Below are 22,232 nucleotides of genomic sequence, written 5' to 3' on the forward strand. Positions count from 1 at the left end.
ATATGAAACAGGAATATCGATCAGCATCTGAAATGTGGATATTTTTTTGGCATTGCAATTAAAAAAGTTCTTCAATTGGTAATTTATAGCGGTACGGAAATGTTTATGTTGGAAATAAAATAAATATCGGATATCTCCAATTATCGGAAATTATACCGGTAAATTGTATTTGAACATATACATACATAAGTACATATGCTGATATATCATCCCCAATTTTTATATGAAATGCAAAAATAATTGGCTTCATACTGAAATTAACAAATTCAATAAACGAGAATTTGTGCAACGAATCAACTGTCATTGATCTAAAACAATGAGAACATATGCATTTCACTCATAGGCTTATGGTAATCTTGTTGTATTGGACTGATAATTATGAATTGTTTTGTTTTTGCAACGATTATATGGAACACTAAAGCTCCATTTAGTGACCGTTAAACTTTATCGCTATAATGGGAAGTAAAAAATGAACTTTCCTGTTTTGTATACCATGAAAAGAAAGTTCTACATTGATTTAAGTAATACTAAGGTGTAAATTCAATTTTTATTTTTGTTTTAAGGGTATTTAATCACAAAAAACATGTGGGCTTAGTAAAACGAAATCGTATTCTTTGGTCAAAGTTTACAATCTTATCAATTCGTAATTTTTGTTTTTTTTTTGCTCTTCTAATCATAATCGCAAATTTGGCGTGGATAGGTTTCGGGAAACTTATAAAATACGTATGGACATTTTTGTGGTCGTTGTTGACCAGGCTATTGTTATAGAGTACTCTTAATATATATACAACGATTAATCGCAGATTAGATTACAATCCTTTATCTAAAATTACGTTTCTATACAAAAAAAAAAAAATATAGTGCTAGAGCCATGTTTTCTTCGCTTTTAAATTACAAACAACAATCAATCAAACCATGTAACACATCTAATCAAAGATACACTTATTTACATTAAATATACAAACAAATCAATCAATATCAATAAAACATTTTTTGAAGGAGCTTTCTGACATAGGATCTTAAATATTCATTAAGATTAGTCTGGAGTCCTGTGGTAGATATAAAATAAAAACAGAATTACAAATGTTGAAGGGGCTTTGGGTATAAAATACTTCTATACTTGGGAGTTTGTATTAGAACAAACCACACAACTAAAACGTATATTCATTAACTTTCTAATTATACTGCTTTTGCTTTTCGTCCGGTTGCATTTGGCGGAATGTCCATCCGCCCATTCCATCAAATTCCAATATATGGGTGTGGAATTTCCAGAGGGTAGGACGGTGTGTAATTGTTAGTAATGTAATACCCATAGCCTTAGCACTTTCGTACATATTACTCTCAACATCTATGGAAACGGCACTGGTACATTCATCGAGTAAAGCATACTTGGGTTTATGATAGAACAAACGAGCAACAGCCATACGTTGTTTTTCACCGCCCGATAGAATATCTTTCCAATCTCGAACCACATCAAAACCATCCCTTTCCACTATGTGCTCTAGAGTGACCATTTTCATAATACTTCTCAGCTCATCTTGGGTAATACCCTTACGCACCATATCCTCTCGACTGTCGGGATAAATGATTTGATCACATAAAGAGCCAATAGACATGTATGGTCGCTGGGGTATATAGAACATACAGGGTTTCTCCTCCACCGGTTTGGGTATGTGCAATTCTCCAGCATATATTGGCCAAAGACCGCTCAAAATACGGAATAAACTTGATTTGCCACAACCATTGGGCCCTGTGATTAACAAATGCATGCCTGGCTCAATATCCAAATTCAAGCAGGGTACCACAACATCACAATTAGGTGTTACTACGGGGACTGATCGCAAGGAAATTGTAGTACTATCAGGACTGGAATATATAATACGACCCTTGGCCACTGGCAGACCATTTTGATATTCAATAAGGCCGTCAGTCTCGTTACTTTTGGCCACTGTTGTCTTACTGTAAATACCTTGGGCCGTTTGTTCAAATACTTCAAACATGCCTGCAACACGGCTAGTGTAACCGGCCAAGGCCACAATTTCTTTGTAGGAGGACATCAAACGTTCAATGGCATCCGAGGCAGAAATCAGCAAATTACGTGCGGTAGTCAAATACTGCGTACGTTCACTAACCATTGACTCATTGGTAGCTGAGGACACTGACTTTTGGGCTGACCCAGCAGATCCAGTCAAAATAGGCAAGGACACCATCACCATACCGGTACCAGACCACACATATTTCATGAAGAACTGTTCCAGCATAACAAACCACAGTTTTTGGGTAAATATATTGTTCATTTGTTTGACAAGTCGATTATATGCTTGTCTCAATTGCTGTAATTCCACTTTGTGACCACCATAAAATGCAATTTCTTCGGCATTGGTTATAATACGAGAATGTATATGTCTCAAATAACCATAGCGATTGGCTTCCTCCGATACTAGTTGACCAAATTTAGGTGATACTACACGCATAATGTGAGCCGATAACACAATAACAGAACCAGACAATAGAGGTCCTGAGAAAATGTTGGATTCCATTTTTTGTGAGGAACGCATGAGCGACAACCCAATGAGCATTAGATCAAAGCAAGGTTTTGTGACACTACCATATAAATGAGCTATGGAGGTCGCAAATACATTGATATCCTCTGTAAGACGATGATCTGCATTTTCAATACGCCCATCCAAATTGGAGACTCGATAGTAATTTTGATTTTTGAAATACAAACGGTAAGCATGACGCACCAAACGTGTTCTAAAAGCTAAAGCCAATTTACTTTCAAGAAAACGAATCATAGAATTGACAAATGTAGCTGGAATTGCAATACCGAACCATTTCAACAGCACTAGGGCGAATTGTTTTACATCTTTGCGTACAATGTATTTGACTATAGTTCCTTCTAGTTGGGCTACATAGATACTAAGGAAAGTACGCGAGATAAGGCACAATGTGTGGACACCCAATAAACCAGTCTCATAGCTGGCCAGCTTGGGAATCATTATCTTAATCATTTCCTTAAGTTGCTTGAAAAATTCTTTGTTCAATCCAGGCTCGTTTGCCTTTTTATTATTCTTTAAATTCTGTGCAACCAAAAGCTTTTCAGCTTCGGCTAATTTTGATTCCTCCTCGTCGCTTACTTGTGTCTGTAGGCCCACCTTTTTGACGTTTTCATTTTTTCGCTGATTTTTTATTAGAATCGGAACAACCATTTTCAGGGACCAGGCCATTACAGCAGCACCAACCAGAGCATGGGCTATTACGGGCTTTGGTACGCCCAGCTGGTCGATTTTATCGGATAGTTTCGAAAGCACCACCATTTTTTATGTTGATTTTCGCAATTTAGTTCGTTGCGCTTATTCGGAAATGTTGCAATGCTTACAAAATTCCGTCAACTTCCACAAAGCAACCAGAAAGAAACCAGTCTCCAGAAACATACGTTGTTATTGGTCCTCTCTTATTTAATTGAATTTTGTATCTTTTGTTGTTCTTTTTGCTTTTGTTTTTTTTTTTACTTCTTTCGTTTCTTTTGTGTTTCGTATTTTTTTTAATGTTTTGTTTATATATTTTTTTGTTTGATTTTTGGGCACCACTACGCACTACTTGACCCGTTCACCACCCACCACAAACTGAAACACTTAGGCGATTGCCCGTTGGATTTCCATGGATTGGATTTCAGAACCTTCGCAACGAAACGCAGCAGCACTGCACAAGCGGCAACGGTGACAGTAGCAGAAGGAAACGCCACACGACAGTCTCTTCCGAGCAAATACTACCAGCTTAAGTTAATTGCGCAAAAAATAGTTTAAAGATCGAACCAAAGGTTGATATGAAAGAATACAAACATACATACATCAAGAGATGTTGTACGTGTACTCTAATGATGTGTACATAGTCTTTGTCTAGAAAACAACAAAAATCTCACTGAGAATATATATGTACATATACTTTTCAATCTTTATCTGCTGCTAACTTGAAACTCTTTCAGTTTATTAGACATTATTTGACTATAGAACACGATTAAATGTAGTGAGCGAATAGTAAGTAGCACAATCCATTCAATGATTATACATTTTCTTGTTATTATTGACCATAATCTACATGGGAAACGTTGAGAGCTAAAACAGCTTTACCCATTTAGTTGTAAAAATGGTGGAATGGAGATAAAGCGATTAAGTACTTGGAGCTAGATGAATATTATATTTAGAAAGTATCTAATATACAAAGAAAATTGGTATTAAATACCAATACCCATGGACATGTAAAGTGAAAGTCTAAACTTGCTTCTCATTTCGCAGAAAAATCCTATTTTTGTTATTCGCTTTTTTAAATTGATAATAGAGAACCGATGTTGATTGAGTTTTACCACTATTCTGCACTAGAAGCGCTGCCGTATACTTATAAAAGCTTTGTTAATTATTATGATCGCTTTGCAAATATTCTCTTTTGGTCTTGTCTTAATATTTGGCAACCCTGAAATGGATAACTAGTACAAAATCCGTGCTCCAGAAATTTATTAAAGAAACAAAAAGAAAAACAAACAATAGTAGTTAAAATAACTAAAAAAAATACTGTAGTGAATACATTGCACAAAATAATATTGGAGTATTGTATTTTCTCCGCCCAAAAAACAATAAAATCTTCTGTAAAGATTGATGCAAAATATTAACACAGCAAACACTTAAGAAGAAGAAGAAATGTAAATAATTTTTGGCGCTTTAAGACACCAAAACATTTGACACCAGCAACTTACTGATCGTTCAAATAAAATTATAGTTATTGGATACACGGATATCGTTTTCGTACGGATTAACTATTTTCTTTTTCTATATAATGGCTGCTACCGCAAAGGTATATGTTTGTCCCAAATGCGATGTTCGCATTCGGCGCAATGAAAACAGCATAGGATGTTATTTGTGTGACGACTACTATCATAGTGTATGCTTAAAAATTACAAAGGAACAGCATTCTTTTTTGCACAAGCGCAAAATGTTTCACTTTAGATGCCAGTCATGCTCAAATAAATCATCATCTACCAAAAACGATGCGAGCGAATCAACTGGAGTTGCTAAAAAACTCACTGAAGAGCTGCATGCTAAGTTTGCTGACTTTTCGTCCTCTATTGTCAGGCAGCAGGAGGCATTTCAAACTGACCTGCAGAGACAACTGAATGAAATTAAAGACAACATCGATAGTGCCATAGGTCGCATGGACACAAAAATTCACACAATAGAGGAGGATTTACAAAACTGCTTTGCGGTAACAAAACAATTTGAGTCAATGTACAGCCGAAAAATTAACGAAATAGAATCGCAAAATGACATTCAGAGAAGGAGATTAAACCGAGCCGATATAATAATAAACGGTCTTCCTGATGGTATAGACGACTTGCGAAATCCGATTCTTAAGATTGCTGCACTATGCAACGTAGAACTGAGCACAAAAGATATTCAGCATTGTTGCTACATGGCCAAAGGCAAATCTGTACTGGTTAAGTTTAATTCAGTTTACACCAGGGACTGCATTATGTGTAATTACCATAAAGGCAATGGTCTGAGGCTTTGTGATATTAATGGTAGCGACGTAAGGAAAATGGTGTACCTTAATGACCATCTACAACAATCAGCATCAGAATTATTGTTTCTCTGTCGTAAATTAAAGCGACAAGGCAAAATTCTTGCGTACAAGCTTTATAATGCTGATAGACCCACAGTCACTATAACAAAATCCGACCATACTTCCGCTGATGTCGACATTGCTGCGTGTGCGGAGCTCCTAGATTGTTCTGTGTCACCTTTGTGTAACGGTAGCAGTGTAACTACAACTTCTGGCTTGGCTACACATGATTTTCAAGCGCAATAATTCTTCGGCCACGAGTGCCACTATACTGCATCGAATTGTATGTTATGTTCTTGTACGTATTAAAGCCTATATAGTAGTTTTTATCTTGCTAGTCTTGTAGGATGTAAAGTCTATAATATCATTTTTTCTTTTCTTTAATTTATTTTCTGGACACTACAATGTCTATGTCAAAAGTTTTCTTATACGGATATAAATCTTGCCAATCAATTAACATTCTTATTTTTTGTAATGATGAATATTAGAAATATTGGAAACATTGTTCATGATAATCAGATAATAAGATCTCAATTAGCCTCATATAGTGCAAATTTGAATGTCATGCACTTCAACTCTCAGAGTTTATGTATTAATCCATCATCATCAAAATTGTCTGAAATTAGAAATATTGTGGAAGATAGCTTGTTAGATATTGTCGGTATTTCGGAAACCTGGCTAAAGCCTAATATACTAACTAGTGCCGCTAATTTTTCAGGTTATTCCTTTTGTAGGAACGATCGGCCAGACAGAAGAGGGGGGGGAGTCGGGTTATTAATCTCTAAGAAGTTGTCTCATAAAATTGTTTATTCAAATTGTAGCTACGGTACAGTGGAATGTCTGTTTTGTGAAATAGCTACTCATACCGAGACTTTCCTGGTTGGGGTAGTATATTTGCCCACTGGTGATTTCCAGGCATTTGAAGACGAGGTATCTTGTCTATTGGCTCGTTATCGGAGCATTGTTCTCATGGGTGACTTTAATAGTAACTTATTTGATACGCGAATCTCGGTTAATGTTAGACGCAGTTGTACTAGGCTCGGTCTTGCTATTCATCATAACAACCGCCCAACACATTTCGATCCATACCATCAGTCATCGTCTTTGATAGATTTTTTCATGACATCGCTCCCACAACGCATTGTTCATTCGGATCAGGTCATATGTCCAAGCATTTCCAAACATGCCTTCGTCTATATTTCTATAAATGTTCCTGTTCGGCGTCATGACGAATTCTATGAATTTGTTGATTACGCGGATTTCAACAGTAGCGAATTGCATGATAGGATAATGTCGACAGATTTTTCTGGTATTTATAATTCGGCAGACGTCAATGAACAACTGCACATTTTTGTCCGGGGTTTGGACATTGTACATTCTTTTTTTAAAAAGAAGACAAAGAAAGTACATTATTCTAGAGATAATTGGATAAATAGTGCTGTTATTCGACATCATCAATCTATGGCTGATTTGGCATATAGGGCCTATCTCGATGAGAGAAACGATCGTAACTGGAGAGTATATTGCAGACACCGAAACCGAACTAAGGCTGTCAAGAGGAGTATTAAGAGACGTATGCATCATCGATTGTTTGGTGATATAAGGGACTCGAAATCTCTTTGGAGAATTGTGAAGGAGAATGGAGTTGGTAACGGGTCGGACAGACATCTTGGCAGTGATTTTGGTGTAGATACTCTGAACCATATGAATGAGTCATTTGCTGACAATCAGATCCCGGTTTGCGATAATGTGGAGGATTTTCTAAGGGACTGTGATGACATCGGGTTTTCCTTTCGCTGCATTGATTCTACGGAGCTAATAGATGCTTTTCGGGCTATAAAATCCAATGTTGCTGGAACTGATGGGTTCCCACTTCATTTTTTTAAGATTGTCTTTCCATACATCACAAATGAATTCCTTTGTATTGTTAATACAATTATAATGACCTCAACATTTCCTATATGCTGGAAAACTGCAAAGATAACTCCGATTAGAAAAAAAGGGAATCAATCGGGGGATTTCAGACCCATTGCTCTCCTTCCGGTCCTATCGAAGGTGGTTGAGAACGTACTGAAAAGTCAGATTCTTACGTATATTGAGAATAGGTCTCTTCTACATGATTGTCAGTGTGGTTTTAGGAGCGGTCGAAGTACATCGGCACTCCTTCTGGGTTTAACCGATTCCGTTAGACACACTCTTGCCAACAATCGATTTAGTGTTCTTCTTTCTCTAGACTTAGAGAAAGCCTTCGATAGAGTAGATTATTATAAACTTATTTCGAAATTATCAGGGAGATATGGTTTTGGGAGGAATGCTTGTAAACTTGTTTACTCGTACCTTGTTGACCGGAGGCAGTATGTTCACGTGAATGGCTCATCATCCCTTGTTCTCCCTGTGAAAAGTGGCGTGCCTCAAGGATCGGTCCTTGGACCGCTCCTTTTTATTATTTTTATAAATGATTTATTTTATGATATAGGTAGTTTCTGTATTCCATATGCATATGCAGATGATGTTGCGCTTCTTTTCAGCGGAAGTTACACCTACACAGATGTGCTACGGAACATTGTTGATTCTACACTACAGTCCTTAGGACGGTGGATGGTGTCTAATGGACTTAGCGTGAATGCTTCAAAGACCAAAGCACTACTGTTCTCACCGCGACATACTGTTGACCTGCCTATATGTTACAATGGGATACCAATAGACTTTGTCCACAGCTTGAGATGTCTGGGCATTGTTATAGATGATAGATTGACATTTGAGGAACACATTGATAATGTGGTTGCCCGCACGGTTTGTGGCATTCGCCAGCTCTACAACATAGACCTAGTGCTACCTCGATTTGTAAGGGAAAGACTGGTCCATGCTCTTATTATGCCAAACATTATCTATTGTTTAGAGGTCTATTCTGGCACATCCGACATCATCATGAGGAGAGTAAACTCCGCGTTTAATCAAGCAGTCCGCTTTATATATTCATGCAGATTGTATGACCATATTTCACCATTTGTCCGTCGCTTTATTGGTTCATCATTTTCGAACTTTGTTAACTTTCGCTTACTCTTGACATTCTATAAATTTTTCCGTAGTCGCAACCCGTCTTTCCTTTACAATATGTTTACATTCTGTCACTCTGTACGAGCCAATCAACTTGTTATACCTCGAGTGGGACCTTATTTGGGACATTCATTCACAGTACGAACGGCTAGACTGTTCAATGCCCTTCCCAGCACTTTAAGGGTATTTAATAGTACAAATGCCACATACCGCAAGCATCTTCTGCAATACTGTCAAGATTTGGACTAACATATACCATATTTATATATATAAAATCCTAGTCACTATAATCTGATTATCATAATGTTATTTTTTAATAGGATAAAAAAAAAAATAAATAAATAAAAAAAAAAAAAAATAATAATAATTAAAAAAAAAAAAAAATAAAATAAAATAAAATAAAAAAATAAAAAATAATAATAATAAAAAAAATACCAAAAATAAAACCATATTGTACTTAAGAGTAGGTGTCACTGAAGACGACAATAAAAGCTTTAAATATATATATTTTTTCGCAATAGTAATATTGATTTAAAAGAAAACGATTAAAAATAAATAAAAAAAAAAAAAAAAAAAAAAAAAAAATACAAAAATAAAAATAATAATAACAATAAAAAAAAATATATTAATAATAATTGCAAGAGTAGTTTTTTATTGAAAATTATAAAATTTTGTATTTTTTTTCTTTAGACTTAAGAAGTTTATATTTGTGATAACTTTAATTCCATACCTTTAACCATCTTAGATTATAAGTAAAACTTTGTTTCGAGGAGTTATTCTTTAGTAGATTAATTGTAATTTACCTCAATTGGCCTTTAAGGCTTCAAATTACAAATAAAGATAATAATAATAATAATAATAATAATAATAATTAAGAGCTTTAGTGTGATCTTATATAAATATATTTGCAAAATCTCGAAAAAATGATAAACGTAATAATGTTCGTATTTTTTCGAACATTATTACGACGGATCCTACCAGTGATCTCTTCGTTGAAATCGACACACATATACAGAAAAAACCTCACCAAAATAGTTGCAATTAAAAAGTTGATTGAAGTTGAAATTTGTTTCAATTAATTGAAACAATTAACTTTTTAATCAAAGTAATGGCCTCTGTTTTTTGGGATGCGCATGGAATAATTTTTATTGATTATCTTGAGAAGGGAAAAACCATCAACAGTGACTATTATATGGCGTTATTGAAGCGTTTGAAGGTTGAAATCGCGGCAAAACGGCCCCGTATGAAGAAGAAAAGTGTTGTTCCACCAAGACAACGCACCGTGCCACAAGTCATTGAGAACGATGGCAAAATTTCATGAATTGGGCTTCGAATTGCTTCCCCACCCACCGTATTCTCCAGATCTGGCCCCCAGCGACTTTTTCTTGTTCTCAGACCTCAAAACGATGCTCGCAGGGAAAAAAATTTGGCTGCAATGAAGAGGTGATCGCCGAAACTGAGGCCTATTTCGAGGCAAAATCGAAGGAGTACTACCAAAATGGTATCAAAAAATTGGAAGGTCGTTATAATCGTTGTATCGCTCTTGAAGGGAACTATGTTGAATAATAAAAACGAATTTTGACAAAAATAATGTGTTTTTCTTTGTTAGACCGGGGACTTATCAGCCAACCTGTTAAGTTGATCATTGCATCGAACAGCGAACTTTTATGTGTGATGAGTTCAGAGGTAATTGTTATACAAACCATTATTCGTAGGATGTAGCTTAACACAGAGTATGTAAATTTTACAAGCACGCCAATCCTTGCATTTACATCGTACGAAATTATTTTGACAATTTAATTCATCATTCTAAAAACTTGAAAACAATAAGTCCACTTAGACTATAATACTCATCTATATAAACCCTAAATCGCCGGAATATAATTCGGAATTTGTATTCCTTTTATTCTTTACAGCATAATTTTTATTTTAATATTTTTTTAAATCGATAGTAATGTTCCTTTTTACGAATGTTGACTTACCCCTAGAGATAAATTCCTTTTAAATTTTTTTTTGCTTTTTTTATACCTCATACACATTAGGCCCGAAATCTATTAAAAGTGGATTTTAAATCCCTCATTTATAAGGCAAACGACAGTTGAAATCCAGTTAAAGTGGATTTTGGAAGTGTAATGTGAATGAGGTCTTAAGCATAATTGTATTTTCTTTGTCATTTATTAATTGATTATATTTATTTAATACATTACTTTTTTCTGTTGGCATACTTTAATTTTTTTTATATTCTCTTTAATAAAATGAATGTATTTCACCTTAATTATATATAATATATATCGATTTTTTAATTTTATAATTTAACCTTATAATGCTTATGGGTTCCAAATATGGCCTTACGGCTTGGATTCGGAATGAAAGAGTAAATTAAATTAAATATTTATGTGGCAAGGACGAACGCTATTATCCCATATCTGTGCATCGACCAATTTTCCCAAATATGATCATATTAACATTATTTATTAATCATGATACATCTTGAGAGTGCATAATATTTGCCCCTTTATACAGATCTAGATGTTATAAATATATGAAAAACCAAAAGTAATCTCGGGTTTCTAATTTGGAATTGGCACATTTAATCTACGAATCTGGATTCAGAATGCACATTAGGCTCGAAATCTAATAAACGTGGATTTGAAATCCCTTTTTATAAGGCAAATGACAGTAGCAATCTGGTTAAAGTGGATTTTGGAAGTGTAACGTGTATGGGGTATAAGATGTTAAAAATTTAATACAACGACAAAATTAAATAGAGGATCCTGAGGAGAAAGTAAATAATTTAAAATTTTCATATCTATCCTGAACGGTTTTCTTTTTTCCGATTCGGGAAATTCAAATGTCGTAGATAGGTGATGTCAATCAAGTGATGTCAATTAAAGCGAGACGCATTCCGAAACTCAGCATCTCTTTTAAAAGTGGACGAGTATATACGTCTTGGCAATAAGCGCCAGTTTACAAATGCCGAGTATACTCGTTCTTGGCAGCGAATATGTTAATAAACCAAAACACAATATGAACATTTTAAATTATTCGCACAATAACAATTTCGAATATTTTCTATATTTTCTCAAATATATTCAAATGATGGATCGGCACATATATGCTATCGAAAGTATTTATCTGATTTCTTCAAGCTTGAGACTTTGTTCAAAGCTTTTATTTTCATTTAACTTTTGTGACGTCATCAACATAAGAACATCTCTTGTAAACTCTAATTTTTATTTACATAAATGGGCAAAACGACATTGCAAGAAACTTAGCGGAAAACTCGAATTAAATCAAATAATAATAATACTCACCCGATCTTGGAAATATACAATATTTTTCTGGAATATATATGTCACACGGTACTATATTTTGTGGTTAGATCACTTTTGCTGTCAGCCAATCATACAAGGCATATGTTGGTGTTGTTGTTGATTTGTTTGTGAATGATGGAAAATTGGCGTTTTTTAGTTAGTGGAAAAGCGTAATTAGTGGAACGTTAAATATGCGATATAAAGGTGGGTACAATGTTTGTTTTCGCAATGAAACTGAAGATTTAATATGCAAACATACATTGTGTCAAGAATGACTTTACACATCTTACAATTAGTATTTAGTATATGAAAATACCATAAGCGTAGGAATCCCTCTGGGGAGGGGGCTTAAACCCCCCAGAAAAATTGTAGCCCCCCCCAGAATTTGAAACTCTATTTATGATTTTCCATTTTTCAATAAATGTCAATAGTTTTTTAATTTTTATAAAAATTAAACAAGTATATACAATCGCATAAAGTTGCGCTAAAGACTTTCATGAACAATCGAATTACTTGGTTTGTGGTAGCAGTTGCCGATGGCAATGTTTGAAGTCAGATATTTATGAAATAAAGCTGTGGTTGAACTTATGATTGATTTAGTTTAGTCAATTTAATTAAAAAAATAGTAATTGATATTAAAACTATTCTTTCATAAATTAATATCTTAATAATGCAGCGAAAAAGCGTTGCCAAAAAAGTAGTGAAAATGTTCTTTTTGGGTCTAGAAGTGGTGCAAAATTGGCGGAGAAGCAATGAATAATATGAGCTTGTCATAGGACAAATGTCCACCGTTTGTAAGAGATTCTGGATCCTATTTTAGCCGGTATTTTTTTTTAGTCTGGCAACGAGGGAGATTGAGTTATTTTCCTTGTTCTGAATTGTCTACTCTTACTGGAGAAATTTGGAGTATACTCTAATGCTCTCTTAGCTTCAAAGTTTTCCCTTTAAGGCATGATTTCGATTTCGAATGTTTCTCCCATACTCTCCTTCTTTCGGACTTTTTATAATTCCCCTGCATATTCATAGAGCCGTTATGATTTTTTTTAATGCTAGAAAAGAGGACAGAAACATTATTGCAAAACTTAGCGGTTCCCCTTTCGGGTATAAAAGAGGTTTGTACCAGACAAAGCAGGCAGTTCACGTGTTGCTTTTGAACCAGAATGATTTTTTTTGCGCTGTGCGATTTAACACCAAGTTAATATTAAAAGTACACGTGGGAGTTCTTTTTATTATAAAGAAAAATTAATTACAAGAAAGAAAAATAAATTCTTTTAGATGATTTATGAGAAACATTATCCGATAATAATGGACAATAGAATTCGCCATATAAAACAATGTGACACGCCTTTTCTCAAAATAGGCACAATAAATAAATAATTTTGAAGCAAGTGCGAATGTGAAGGCTGAACTTTAAAAGAATTTGAACTTTCCCACATGCAAAAACAAAAGTGCTACAGTGAAAGCAGGACGATTAAAAGAGCCTCGTTTATTGGCTAATTTAAAACTTTTCTATCCTCATTACCTACCAAAAACATTCAAGTGGTTCATTTTTGTTTTTTCGTAATAAAAACAAAAACCTTTAAAAAAAAAAAAAAAATAAAAAACAACTAATAAAAGAAAATGAAGTCCTTTAGTTTGCACCAATAATAATCTTCCTTAAGAAAAGCAAATTGTAAACCGTAAATAATATAAAAAAAAAGACAAAAAAAAAATTGAAAAGATCATCTAAGTAAAATACCAACAACGATGTCCATGCCCATAAAGTGCTTATAAAAGACGACTTCACTATTAAGCTCAGTATGATCATCCCTGGAATTGGAGCAATGAAACTTCAAGGCACGAAATCTGCAACTCATTTATGTATTTGTAGTAAGTAGTTTTAGAGATTGAAATGTGCATGTGAATATGGTATGGAACAAAATTATAGTATATTTCAAAACGCATATATTTCTAAAATAAACCGAATTATTCAAAGAAAATTATACAAAAATAAAAGGTAGTCTTTAAGAACTTTAATTATTCCAAACCATAATCATATAAATACCATATCAGTATCAAACCATAAGCACCTAAATATACTCGTATCTGACCAGTATCATATAAGTACCAATACGAAAATATCAACAATATTTTCTTTTTATTAAATCAAAGTAATTTTACAAAAATCTGTATTCGGTATACATATGAAATCCTTGTACATTTAACTAATGAATTACTTGAGTGTATATATTAATTTTTTTGTAATAAACATATAACAATGAACATGAATCTTTGAGCGTCCTTCTTTATTGGGAGAGGATGGCAATATTTGATAGTAACGAAAATGTCTAAACAGTGATCAAATAGAAAAAGGGGTAATCATAGAATGACGAGTGAAATAGATTACCATAGGTGTTAATTAAAATTTTGGGAGGGAAAATTACACTCGAGTGACCAACTTCACCAGGTCACCCTACACTAGATGAGTTGATCATTTTGATTCTATGGTTGGTATGTACGTCATAAATTTATAAAATATGTGGCTAAATAAAATTTGTATGGCATGATAATTTTATGATTACGCGGCGTTGAAAAGGGGTCTGAAATCCACGCCACTATTACTAGAGCTAGTCGTTCCCAAGACCTTCATGCCCAGAATCTCTTTTCCGCTAACAATTAAATTCAGTATTTATATCCCCCGCGTAACATAATGGCGCCCAACGAAAATGACGTAGAACTTTTGTTATCTGTAAGATTTTACAGAAGAAATATAAATCAGACTATCAAATCTCTTTATTTTTTTTAAGGATCGACAAATATGCATACGCCCTCTGAATCTGGTGGAATACTCATCTAATGTCTTGCAACATACTTTCCTAATAATGAGATGTGTTTTACTAAAACTGCAATGCTGTTGTATTGCCCATTTTAGAAAGATTGTTCAAATTTCTTTTGGTTTAACATCACGGCTAAGGACTTAGTTTTACGAATCTATAGGACAATTTTTGACTTCAGATAATAAAGTGAGTAATCTTTTGCGATAGATTATTACTTTTCTCTTAGCCAGATAATTCTGATATTTCAGTAGACTATTGTTTTTTTATATAAAATTTTGGAAACATATTGTATTGAATTTTGGAATTGTCGAAGCGAACATATAGCCTAGCGCTATGACATATGGTACTCAAAAGATTTTTTTTATTATTGCAATAGACTTCATTTTCTGAATTATATAATATTAGAGGAAATGTACGCATATTGCGAAATGTACGAAGGACATAGTCAGTAAATTTCTCGCATATAGAAAATACTAGTCATGTTCTTTATTTGATCACTGTTTTCTATGTAGTTCTTACAAATTTGCTGGATTCTCCCATATTAAAATAAACTGTGCATTTTTTTTTTTTTAACTGTCGATAAATTTTTCTTACACACTTAAACGGATTATTTATAATTTGTTGATGTGACGAACTACTAGTCCCAATAATATAGTATGAATACTAGGAGTTCATCACGAGGAGGAAAGGTTAATTTAAATACTTCTATAGGTCGAGGGTGGAAGCCTATTTCCCCAACCAGTATATCCCTTGAAAATTTAGTTGTGTCTTCGGGTTCGAAAACAACGCTAGAAAACCCTTCTTGTTCGAATAATACACGTAACAGTAGCCCTGATATAGGACTTGACGATACACCCTCAGTACAGTCTTTCCAATTTAACGACGATATACTTAATGACACTTTGTCACACAATTCGACTGTAATCGACAAAGCATACACGGAAGGGACTCAACAACCTACTTTACAGGACACTTTGGATCAGTCCAGTTTTCACGGATTTTCCCAAGGGCAAGGTCACCACAATATGGCAGGGGACAATGATCGAAACTCAGCGGCAGGGAATCAGGAGGGTAGCATTGGATCTGGTAATCTAAATAGGGAGCTGATATTGGTTATTCAGCAGTCAATTGGGTCTATTCGGCAGGAATTTAGAGACGAATTAAGTGAATTGCGTAATGCCATGTCCTCTATGAATCTTATCCCACCTCAGACAATTCCTGGCAGTGCTACCAACCAGAATGCCATCCAAATCAATAGTCCACCGACTCCTCGGAATAGAATTGACATTGAGAAGTGGAAAATCAATTTTGACGGCACAGGAAATGTTTCAGATTTCTTGTTCAAAATTGACACATTGCGCAAAAGGACACATTGTCCTTTGGATCATTTAATGGCCAATTTTCAAATCCTATTAAGCGGTAAGGCAGAAGAGTGGTATTGGGAATTCATTAAACAGAATGAAAACCCTACCTACTCTCTACTAGAAGTGTCTCTGAGGCAAGAATTTTGTCCACTTGTTTCTGACCATGATGCTTTTATTCGGTTGCATATGCGTAGACAGCAACAAAAAGAATCGTATGATGATTTCCACTCTGCGATAGTTTCAATGAATTCCAAGTTAAGTGAGCCATTACAGCCATCACGTCTTATCGAAATTATAAAGGCGAATGTCAATACAGATCTTAGGGTTATGCTTTTCAACACGAGTACATCAGACTTATATACATTAAGGGAACACGCGAGAAGTGCCGAGCGCATACTTAAAGATGGCAAATTGCAACCACATGTCACGAAGGCGACTCGCTCCATAAATGAACTTGATTTTGGTGCAACTGGGGCAGATAATGCTTCTGATCTGGAAATTGATCCTCAACTGGAAGCATATCAGATTCGCCGCACTAAACCCGACTATTCGCGCATCAAATGTTGGAATTGTTTATGTTTAGGACATTCCTATATTTACTGCCCGGAACAGGTACGAAACATTTTTTGTTATAAATGTGGCGAACGTGGAGTAGTGACCACGAAATGTACAAATGACCACACGGGAAACCGGAAATGGAGCGAGAAGGCAACCGGGGACTCTCGTTCCCAATCCAAAACCCCGAGTGCGTAAACGACCAAACGTATCATATTCCAAAGGAAGACGATACGAGGTTAAGGATGTTAGAATGTAGTGATAGAATTGATAAACCTAGCAAAATTATTAAATGTAGACTTCGTTTTCGGAAAAGAAAATATTTCAGAGGGCTAATCGAGTCCTCACTGTTGTGTAATTCGGTCGATGAGCGACCATTTGCGAAGATCGTTATTCTGAATGAGGGCCTTTATGGATTATTAGACTCGGGAGCTACCGTATCAGTTCTTGGCAAAGGAAGCCTAGAATTTCTCGAAAGAAATAATGTGAGCCTCAGGCCTTTTCGTGCCTTTATTTCAACAGCCGATGGCTCGAAAAGCTCAGTGCTAGGGCATTGTAATTTGCCAGTAATTTATAAGGGTGTAACGAAGGAAATAAATTTCTACATTGTTCCTTCACTCACTCAGGAGGCATATCTAGGGCTTGACTTCTGGCGCAGTTTTGCCATTGCTCCACAGATAATACCACCCATAGAGTCCCTTATGTTGGAATCGGACCAGGATTCAAGAATCCATTACCATGATTTGACGGCAGAGCAAAAGTTACAATTGAACTCCACTATACTCGAATTTCCATCATATGAGCGACTTGGTCTTGGTTGCACTAATCTTTTAGAGCATCACATCGATACTGGGGACTCGATGCCAATAAAGTGCAAACACTATCCCTTGTCACCGCCCAGACAGGCAGAGGTCTACCAGGAACTAGATAGGTTACTGCAGATGGGAGTGATAGAGGAGTCTAACTCTCCCTGGTGCTTCCCAATAGTTAACGTTAGGAAACCCGGGAAAGTACGGATTTGCCTGGATTCAAGGAAACTGAATGCCATAACGAAAAAGGACTCGTATCCACTCCCACACATAAACGGTCTCCTAAGTCGGTTGAAAGATACCCATTTTATCAGTGGGATTGATCTTAAGGATGCTTTCTTTCAAATCCGACTCACTGAAGCTTCAAAGGAGAAAACAGCGTTCGCGGTCCCTGGTAGACCCCTCTACCAATACCGTGTAATGCCATTTGGGTTATGTAACGGCCCCCAATCGATGAGCCGTTTAATGGATCGGGCAATCCCATCGCGTCTACGAGAAAATGTCTTTATATATTTAGACGATTTGCTTGTTTGTAGCAGCACATTTGAGGGTCATATGCAACTACTTCGAGAAGTTGCAAAATGTCTGAGGGAGGCTGGTTTGACCATAAATATTTCGAAAAGCAAATTTTGCCAAAGCGAAATAAAATACTTGGGATACCGAATTGGTAAAGGATGCTTGAAAGTTGATCCAGATAAGGTGTCAGCAATTTCTGATTTTCCCTTACCAAAAAGTCCACGCCAAATACGCCGTTTTGTGGGCATGGCAAATTGGTATCGGTCTTTTATACCAAATTTCGCCGACCTATCTGGACCACTAACAGATTGCCTACGTAAGACCAATGGCCGATTTTTATTGACACCAGAAGCTATTGCTAGTTTTGACAGACTTAAGGTAGCTCTCTCAAATGCACCTGTATTGGCCCAACCTGATTTTTCGAGAGAATTCATCATTCAATGTGACGCATCTCGTGTTGGAGTTGGGGGTGTATTGTATCAGGTAGACGCTGATGGTAAGGAGAGACCTATTTCTTTCGTATCACAGAAGTTGAATCGTTCTCAGAAAAATTATACAGTCACAGAACTGGAGTGCCTTGCGGCTGTGGTTTGTGTTGCTCGTTTTAGACCCTACATTGAAGGACTACCTTTCAGAATTGTGACGGATCATCATAGCTTGAAGTGGCTGATGACACAGAAAGATTTAAACGGCCGTCTTGCAAGATGGAGTCTGAAACTACAGGGTTACGATTTCGTAATGGAGCATCGAAAGGGCTCCCTTAATGTAGTTGCAGACGCCCTCTCAAGGTTTGATATCGATTCATTGAACATCGATAGGAGTCTTCCTGAAATTGACTTGTCTTCAGATGCTTTCAGTAGCCCCGAGTATGACGATTTGAGGAAAAGCGTCTCGGAGAACAAAAACGATATACCCGACATTTGCATACTCGATAATATGGTTTATAAGAGGGTAAAATTTCGCGAGGGGGTCCATAATGAAGAAGAAAGCTTATGGAGGCTATGGCTACCAAAGACTTTAACAGAAGATGCAATTCGCTTAGCCCATACCTTGAATTGTCACGGCGGATATTTCAAGACACTGTCCCGCATCCGCCAGAAATACTTTTGGCCATCAATGGCTAGAGACGTGAGATTATTTGTTAGCCAATGTGATGATTGTAAGATGATGAAACCTCCGAATCAAATTCTTCGTCCCCCTATGGGTGAGCAATTTAAGACGGTTCGGCCACTACAGCGCCTTTACTGTGATTTCCTGGGGCCATATCCCTGTACTAAGTCTAAAAATACCCACTTATTTATAGCTATAGATCATTTTACGAAATTTATATTTCTACATCCCATGAGAAAAGCGACCTCGACTAATGTGATTGATTTTTTGCAGAACAGGATTTTCAACACGTTCGGAGTGCCACAATATATCCACAGTGATAATGCAAAACAATTTGTATCAAAGGAGATGCAAGATTTCTTTAGTGTCTATGGCATAAAGCACATTAAAACAGGGTTATATTCGCCACAGGCGAATGCTTCAGAGCGCGCAAATAGGGAGTTGATATCGAAAATTCGTTTTTATTTGAAAGATGAAAAGAATCATCTTCATTGGGATGCTACCATAACACAGATTTTGACAGTTTTACGGAGTGATTATCATGCCTCCATACAATGCTCTCCATATTATGCCATGTTTGGGCAGAACATGTGTTTGCATGGCTCAACATATCCTCTATTAGGAAAATTGAACATGCTAACTGATGACACAATTATAAAGAAAGTTGATAAGTTATCAAATATAAGGGATAAAATTGCCCATAACCTCGATCTATCACATGGAAAAGCTGGAAAGACATATAATACCCGCACTAGGAATATATCTTATAAGGAGGGGCAGGAGATATTTAGGAGAAACCGTGTCATCAGCAATTTTAAAAACGCCGTGAACTCTAAGTTCGCAGCAAAATATGTGAAAGGAAGAATACGGAAACGCATTGGAAATTCATTATACGACGTGGAAGACCTCAAAGGTAATCTGGTTGGTAGGTTCCACGCTTGTGATCTCAAGCCTTAAATTAAATAACAATTATGCCCGGCTTACGTGGGTCGCGCCACACGTTTCTTTTCGTATTCAGAATCCTTTTCCTGTTCGCCATCTAATTTGAAAAATTTATAGCGAAGCAGTTTTGTAAGAGATTCTGGATCCTATTTTAGCCGGTATTTTTTTTTAGTCTGGCAACGAGGGAGATTGAGTTATTTTCCTTGTTCTGAATTGTCTACTCTTACTGGAGAAATTTGGAGTATACTCTAATGCTCTCTTAGCTTCAAAGTTTTCCCTTTAAGGCATGATTTCGATTTCGAATGTTTCTCCCATACTCTCCTTCTTTCGGACTTTTTATAATTCCCCTGCATATTCATAGAGCCGTTATGATTTTTTTTAATGCTAGAAAAGAGGACAGAAACATTATTGCAAAACTTAGCGGTTCCCCTTTCGGGTATAAAAGAGGTTTGTACCAGACAAAGCAGGCAGTTCACGTGTTGCTTTTGAACCAGAATGATTTTTTTTGCGCTGTGCGATTTAACACCAAGTTAATATTAAAAGTACACGTGGGAGTTCTTTTTATTATAAAGAAAAATTAATTACAAGAAAGAAAAATAAATTCTTTTAGATGATTTATGAGAAACATTATCCGATAATAATGGACAATAGAATTCGCCATATAAAACAATGTGACACGCCTTTTCTCAAAATAGGCACAATAAATAAATAATTTTGAAGCAAGTGCGAATGTGAAGGCTGAACTTTAAAAGAATTTGAACTTTCCCACATGCAAAAACAAAAGTGCTACAGTGAAAGCAGGACGATTAAAAGAGCCTCGTTTATTGGCTAATTTAAAACTTTTCTATCCTCATTACCTACCAAAAACATTCAAGTGGTTCATTTTTGTTTTTTCGTAATAAAAACAAAAACCTTTAAAAAAAAAAAAAAAATAAAAAACAACTAATAAAAGAAAATGAAGTCCTTTAGTTTGCACCAATAATAATCTTCCTTAAGAAAAGCAAATTGTAAACCGTAAATAATATAAAAAAAAAGACAAAAAAAAAATTGAAAAGATCATCTAAGTAAAATACCAACAACGATGTCCATGCCCATAAAGTGCTTATAAAAGACGACTTCACTATTAAGCTCAGTATGATCATCCCTGGAATTGGAGCAATGAAACTTCAAGGCACGAAATCTGCAACTCATTTATGTATTTGTAGTAAGTAGTTTTAGAGATTGAAATGTGCATGTGAATATGGTATGGAACAAAATTATAGTATATTTCAAAACGCATATATTTCTAAAATAAACCGAATTATTCAAAGAAAATTATACAAAAATAAAAGGTAGTCTTTAAGAACTTTAATTATTCCAAACCATAATCATATAAATACCATATCAGTATCAAACCATAAGCACCTAAATATACTCGTATCTGACCAGTATCATATAAGTACCAATACGAAAATATCAACAATATTTTCTTTTTATTAAATCAAAGTAATTTTACAAAAATCTGTATTCGGTATACATATGAAATCCTTGTACATTTAACTAATGAATTACTTGAGTGTATATATTAATTTTTTTGTAATAAACATATAACAATGAACATGAATCTTTGAGCGTCCTTCTTTATTGGGAGAGGATGGCAATATTTGATAGTAACGAAAATGTCTAAACAGTGATCAAATAGAAAAAGGGGTAATCATAGAATGACGAGTGAAATAGATTACCATAGGTGTTAATTAAAATTTTGGGAGGGAAAATTACACTCGAGTGACCAACTTCACCAGGTCACCCTACACTAGATGAGTTGATCATTTTGATTCTATGGTTGGTATGTACGTCATAAATTTATAAAATATGTGGCTAAATAAAATTTGTATGGCATGATAATTTTATGATTACGCGGCGTTGAAAAGGGGTCTGAAATCCACGCCACTATTACTAGAGCTAGTCGTTCCCAAGACCTTCATGCCCAGAATCTCTTTTCCGCTAACAATTAAATTCAGTATTTATATCCCCCGCGTAACACGTTTCAACAGCCGTTGCAATGAATTTGCATCAATTCTTAAGGCGAGATCCGAATTCAGTGTTTTGAATGTGAATTAAAAAATTTTGTTATATTTTCCCAAATAAATAATT

General features: G+C 35.4%; 1 protein-coding gene across 1 annotated transcript; it reads right to left on the reverse strand.

The window, feature by feature from the left end:
- Positions 1 to 516: 516 nt before the first annotated feature.
- Abcd1 (ATP binding cassette subfamily D) lies at positions 517 to 3,752 on the reverse strand. The gene has a single exon (XM_075290006.1). The coding sequence runs from the start codon at positions 3,318 to 3,320 to the stop codon at positions 1,176 to 1,178; it is 2,145 nt and encodes a 714-aa protein (XP_075146121.1). The 5' UTR covers positions 3,321 to 3,752; the 3' UTR covers positions 517 to 1,175.
- Positions 3,753 to 22,232: the final 18,480 nt, after the last annotated feature.

The sequence above is a fragment of the Haematobia irritans genome, chromosome 1 (assembly GCF_050003625.1).
Source record: "Haematobia irritans isolate KBUSLIRL chromosome 1, ASM5000362v1, whole genome shotgun sequence".
NCBI classification, from domain to species: domain Eukaryota; kingdom Metazoa; phylum Arthropoda; class Insecta; order Diptera; family Muscidae; genus Haematobia; species Haematobia irritans.

Excerpts from the sequence above, each read along its gene's own strand:
- Abcd1 (XM_075290006.1), bottom strand. The coding sequence starts at position 3,320 with ATGGTGGTGCTTTCGAAACTATCCGATAAAATCGACCAGCTGGGCGTA.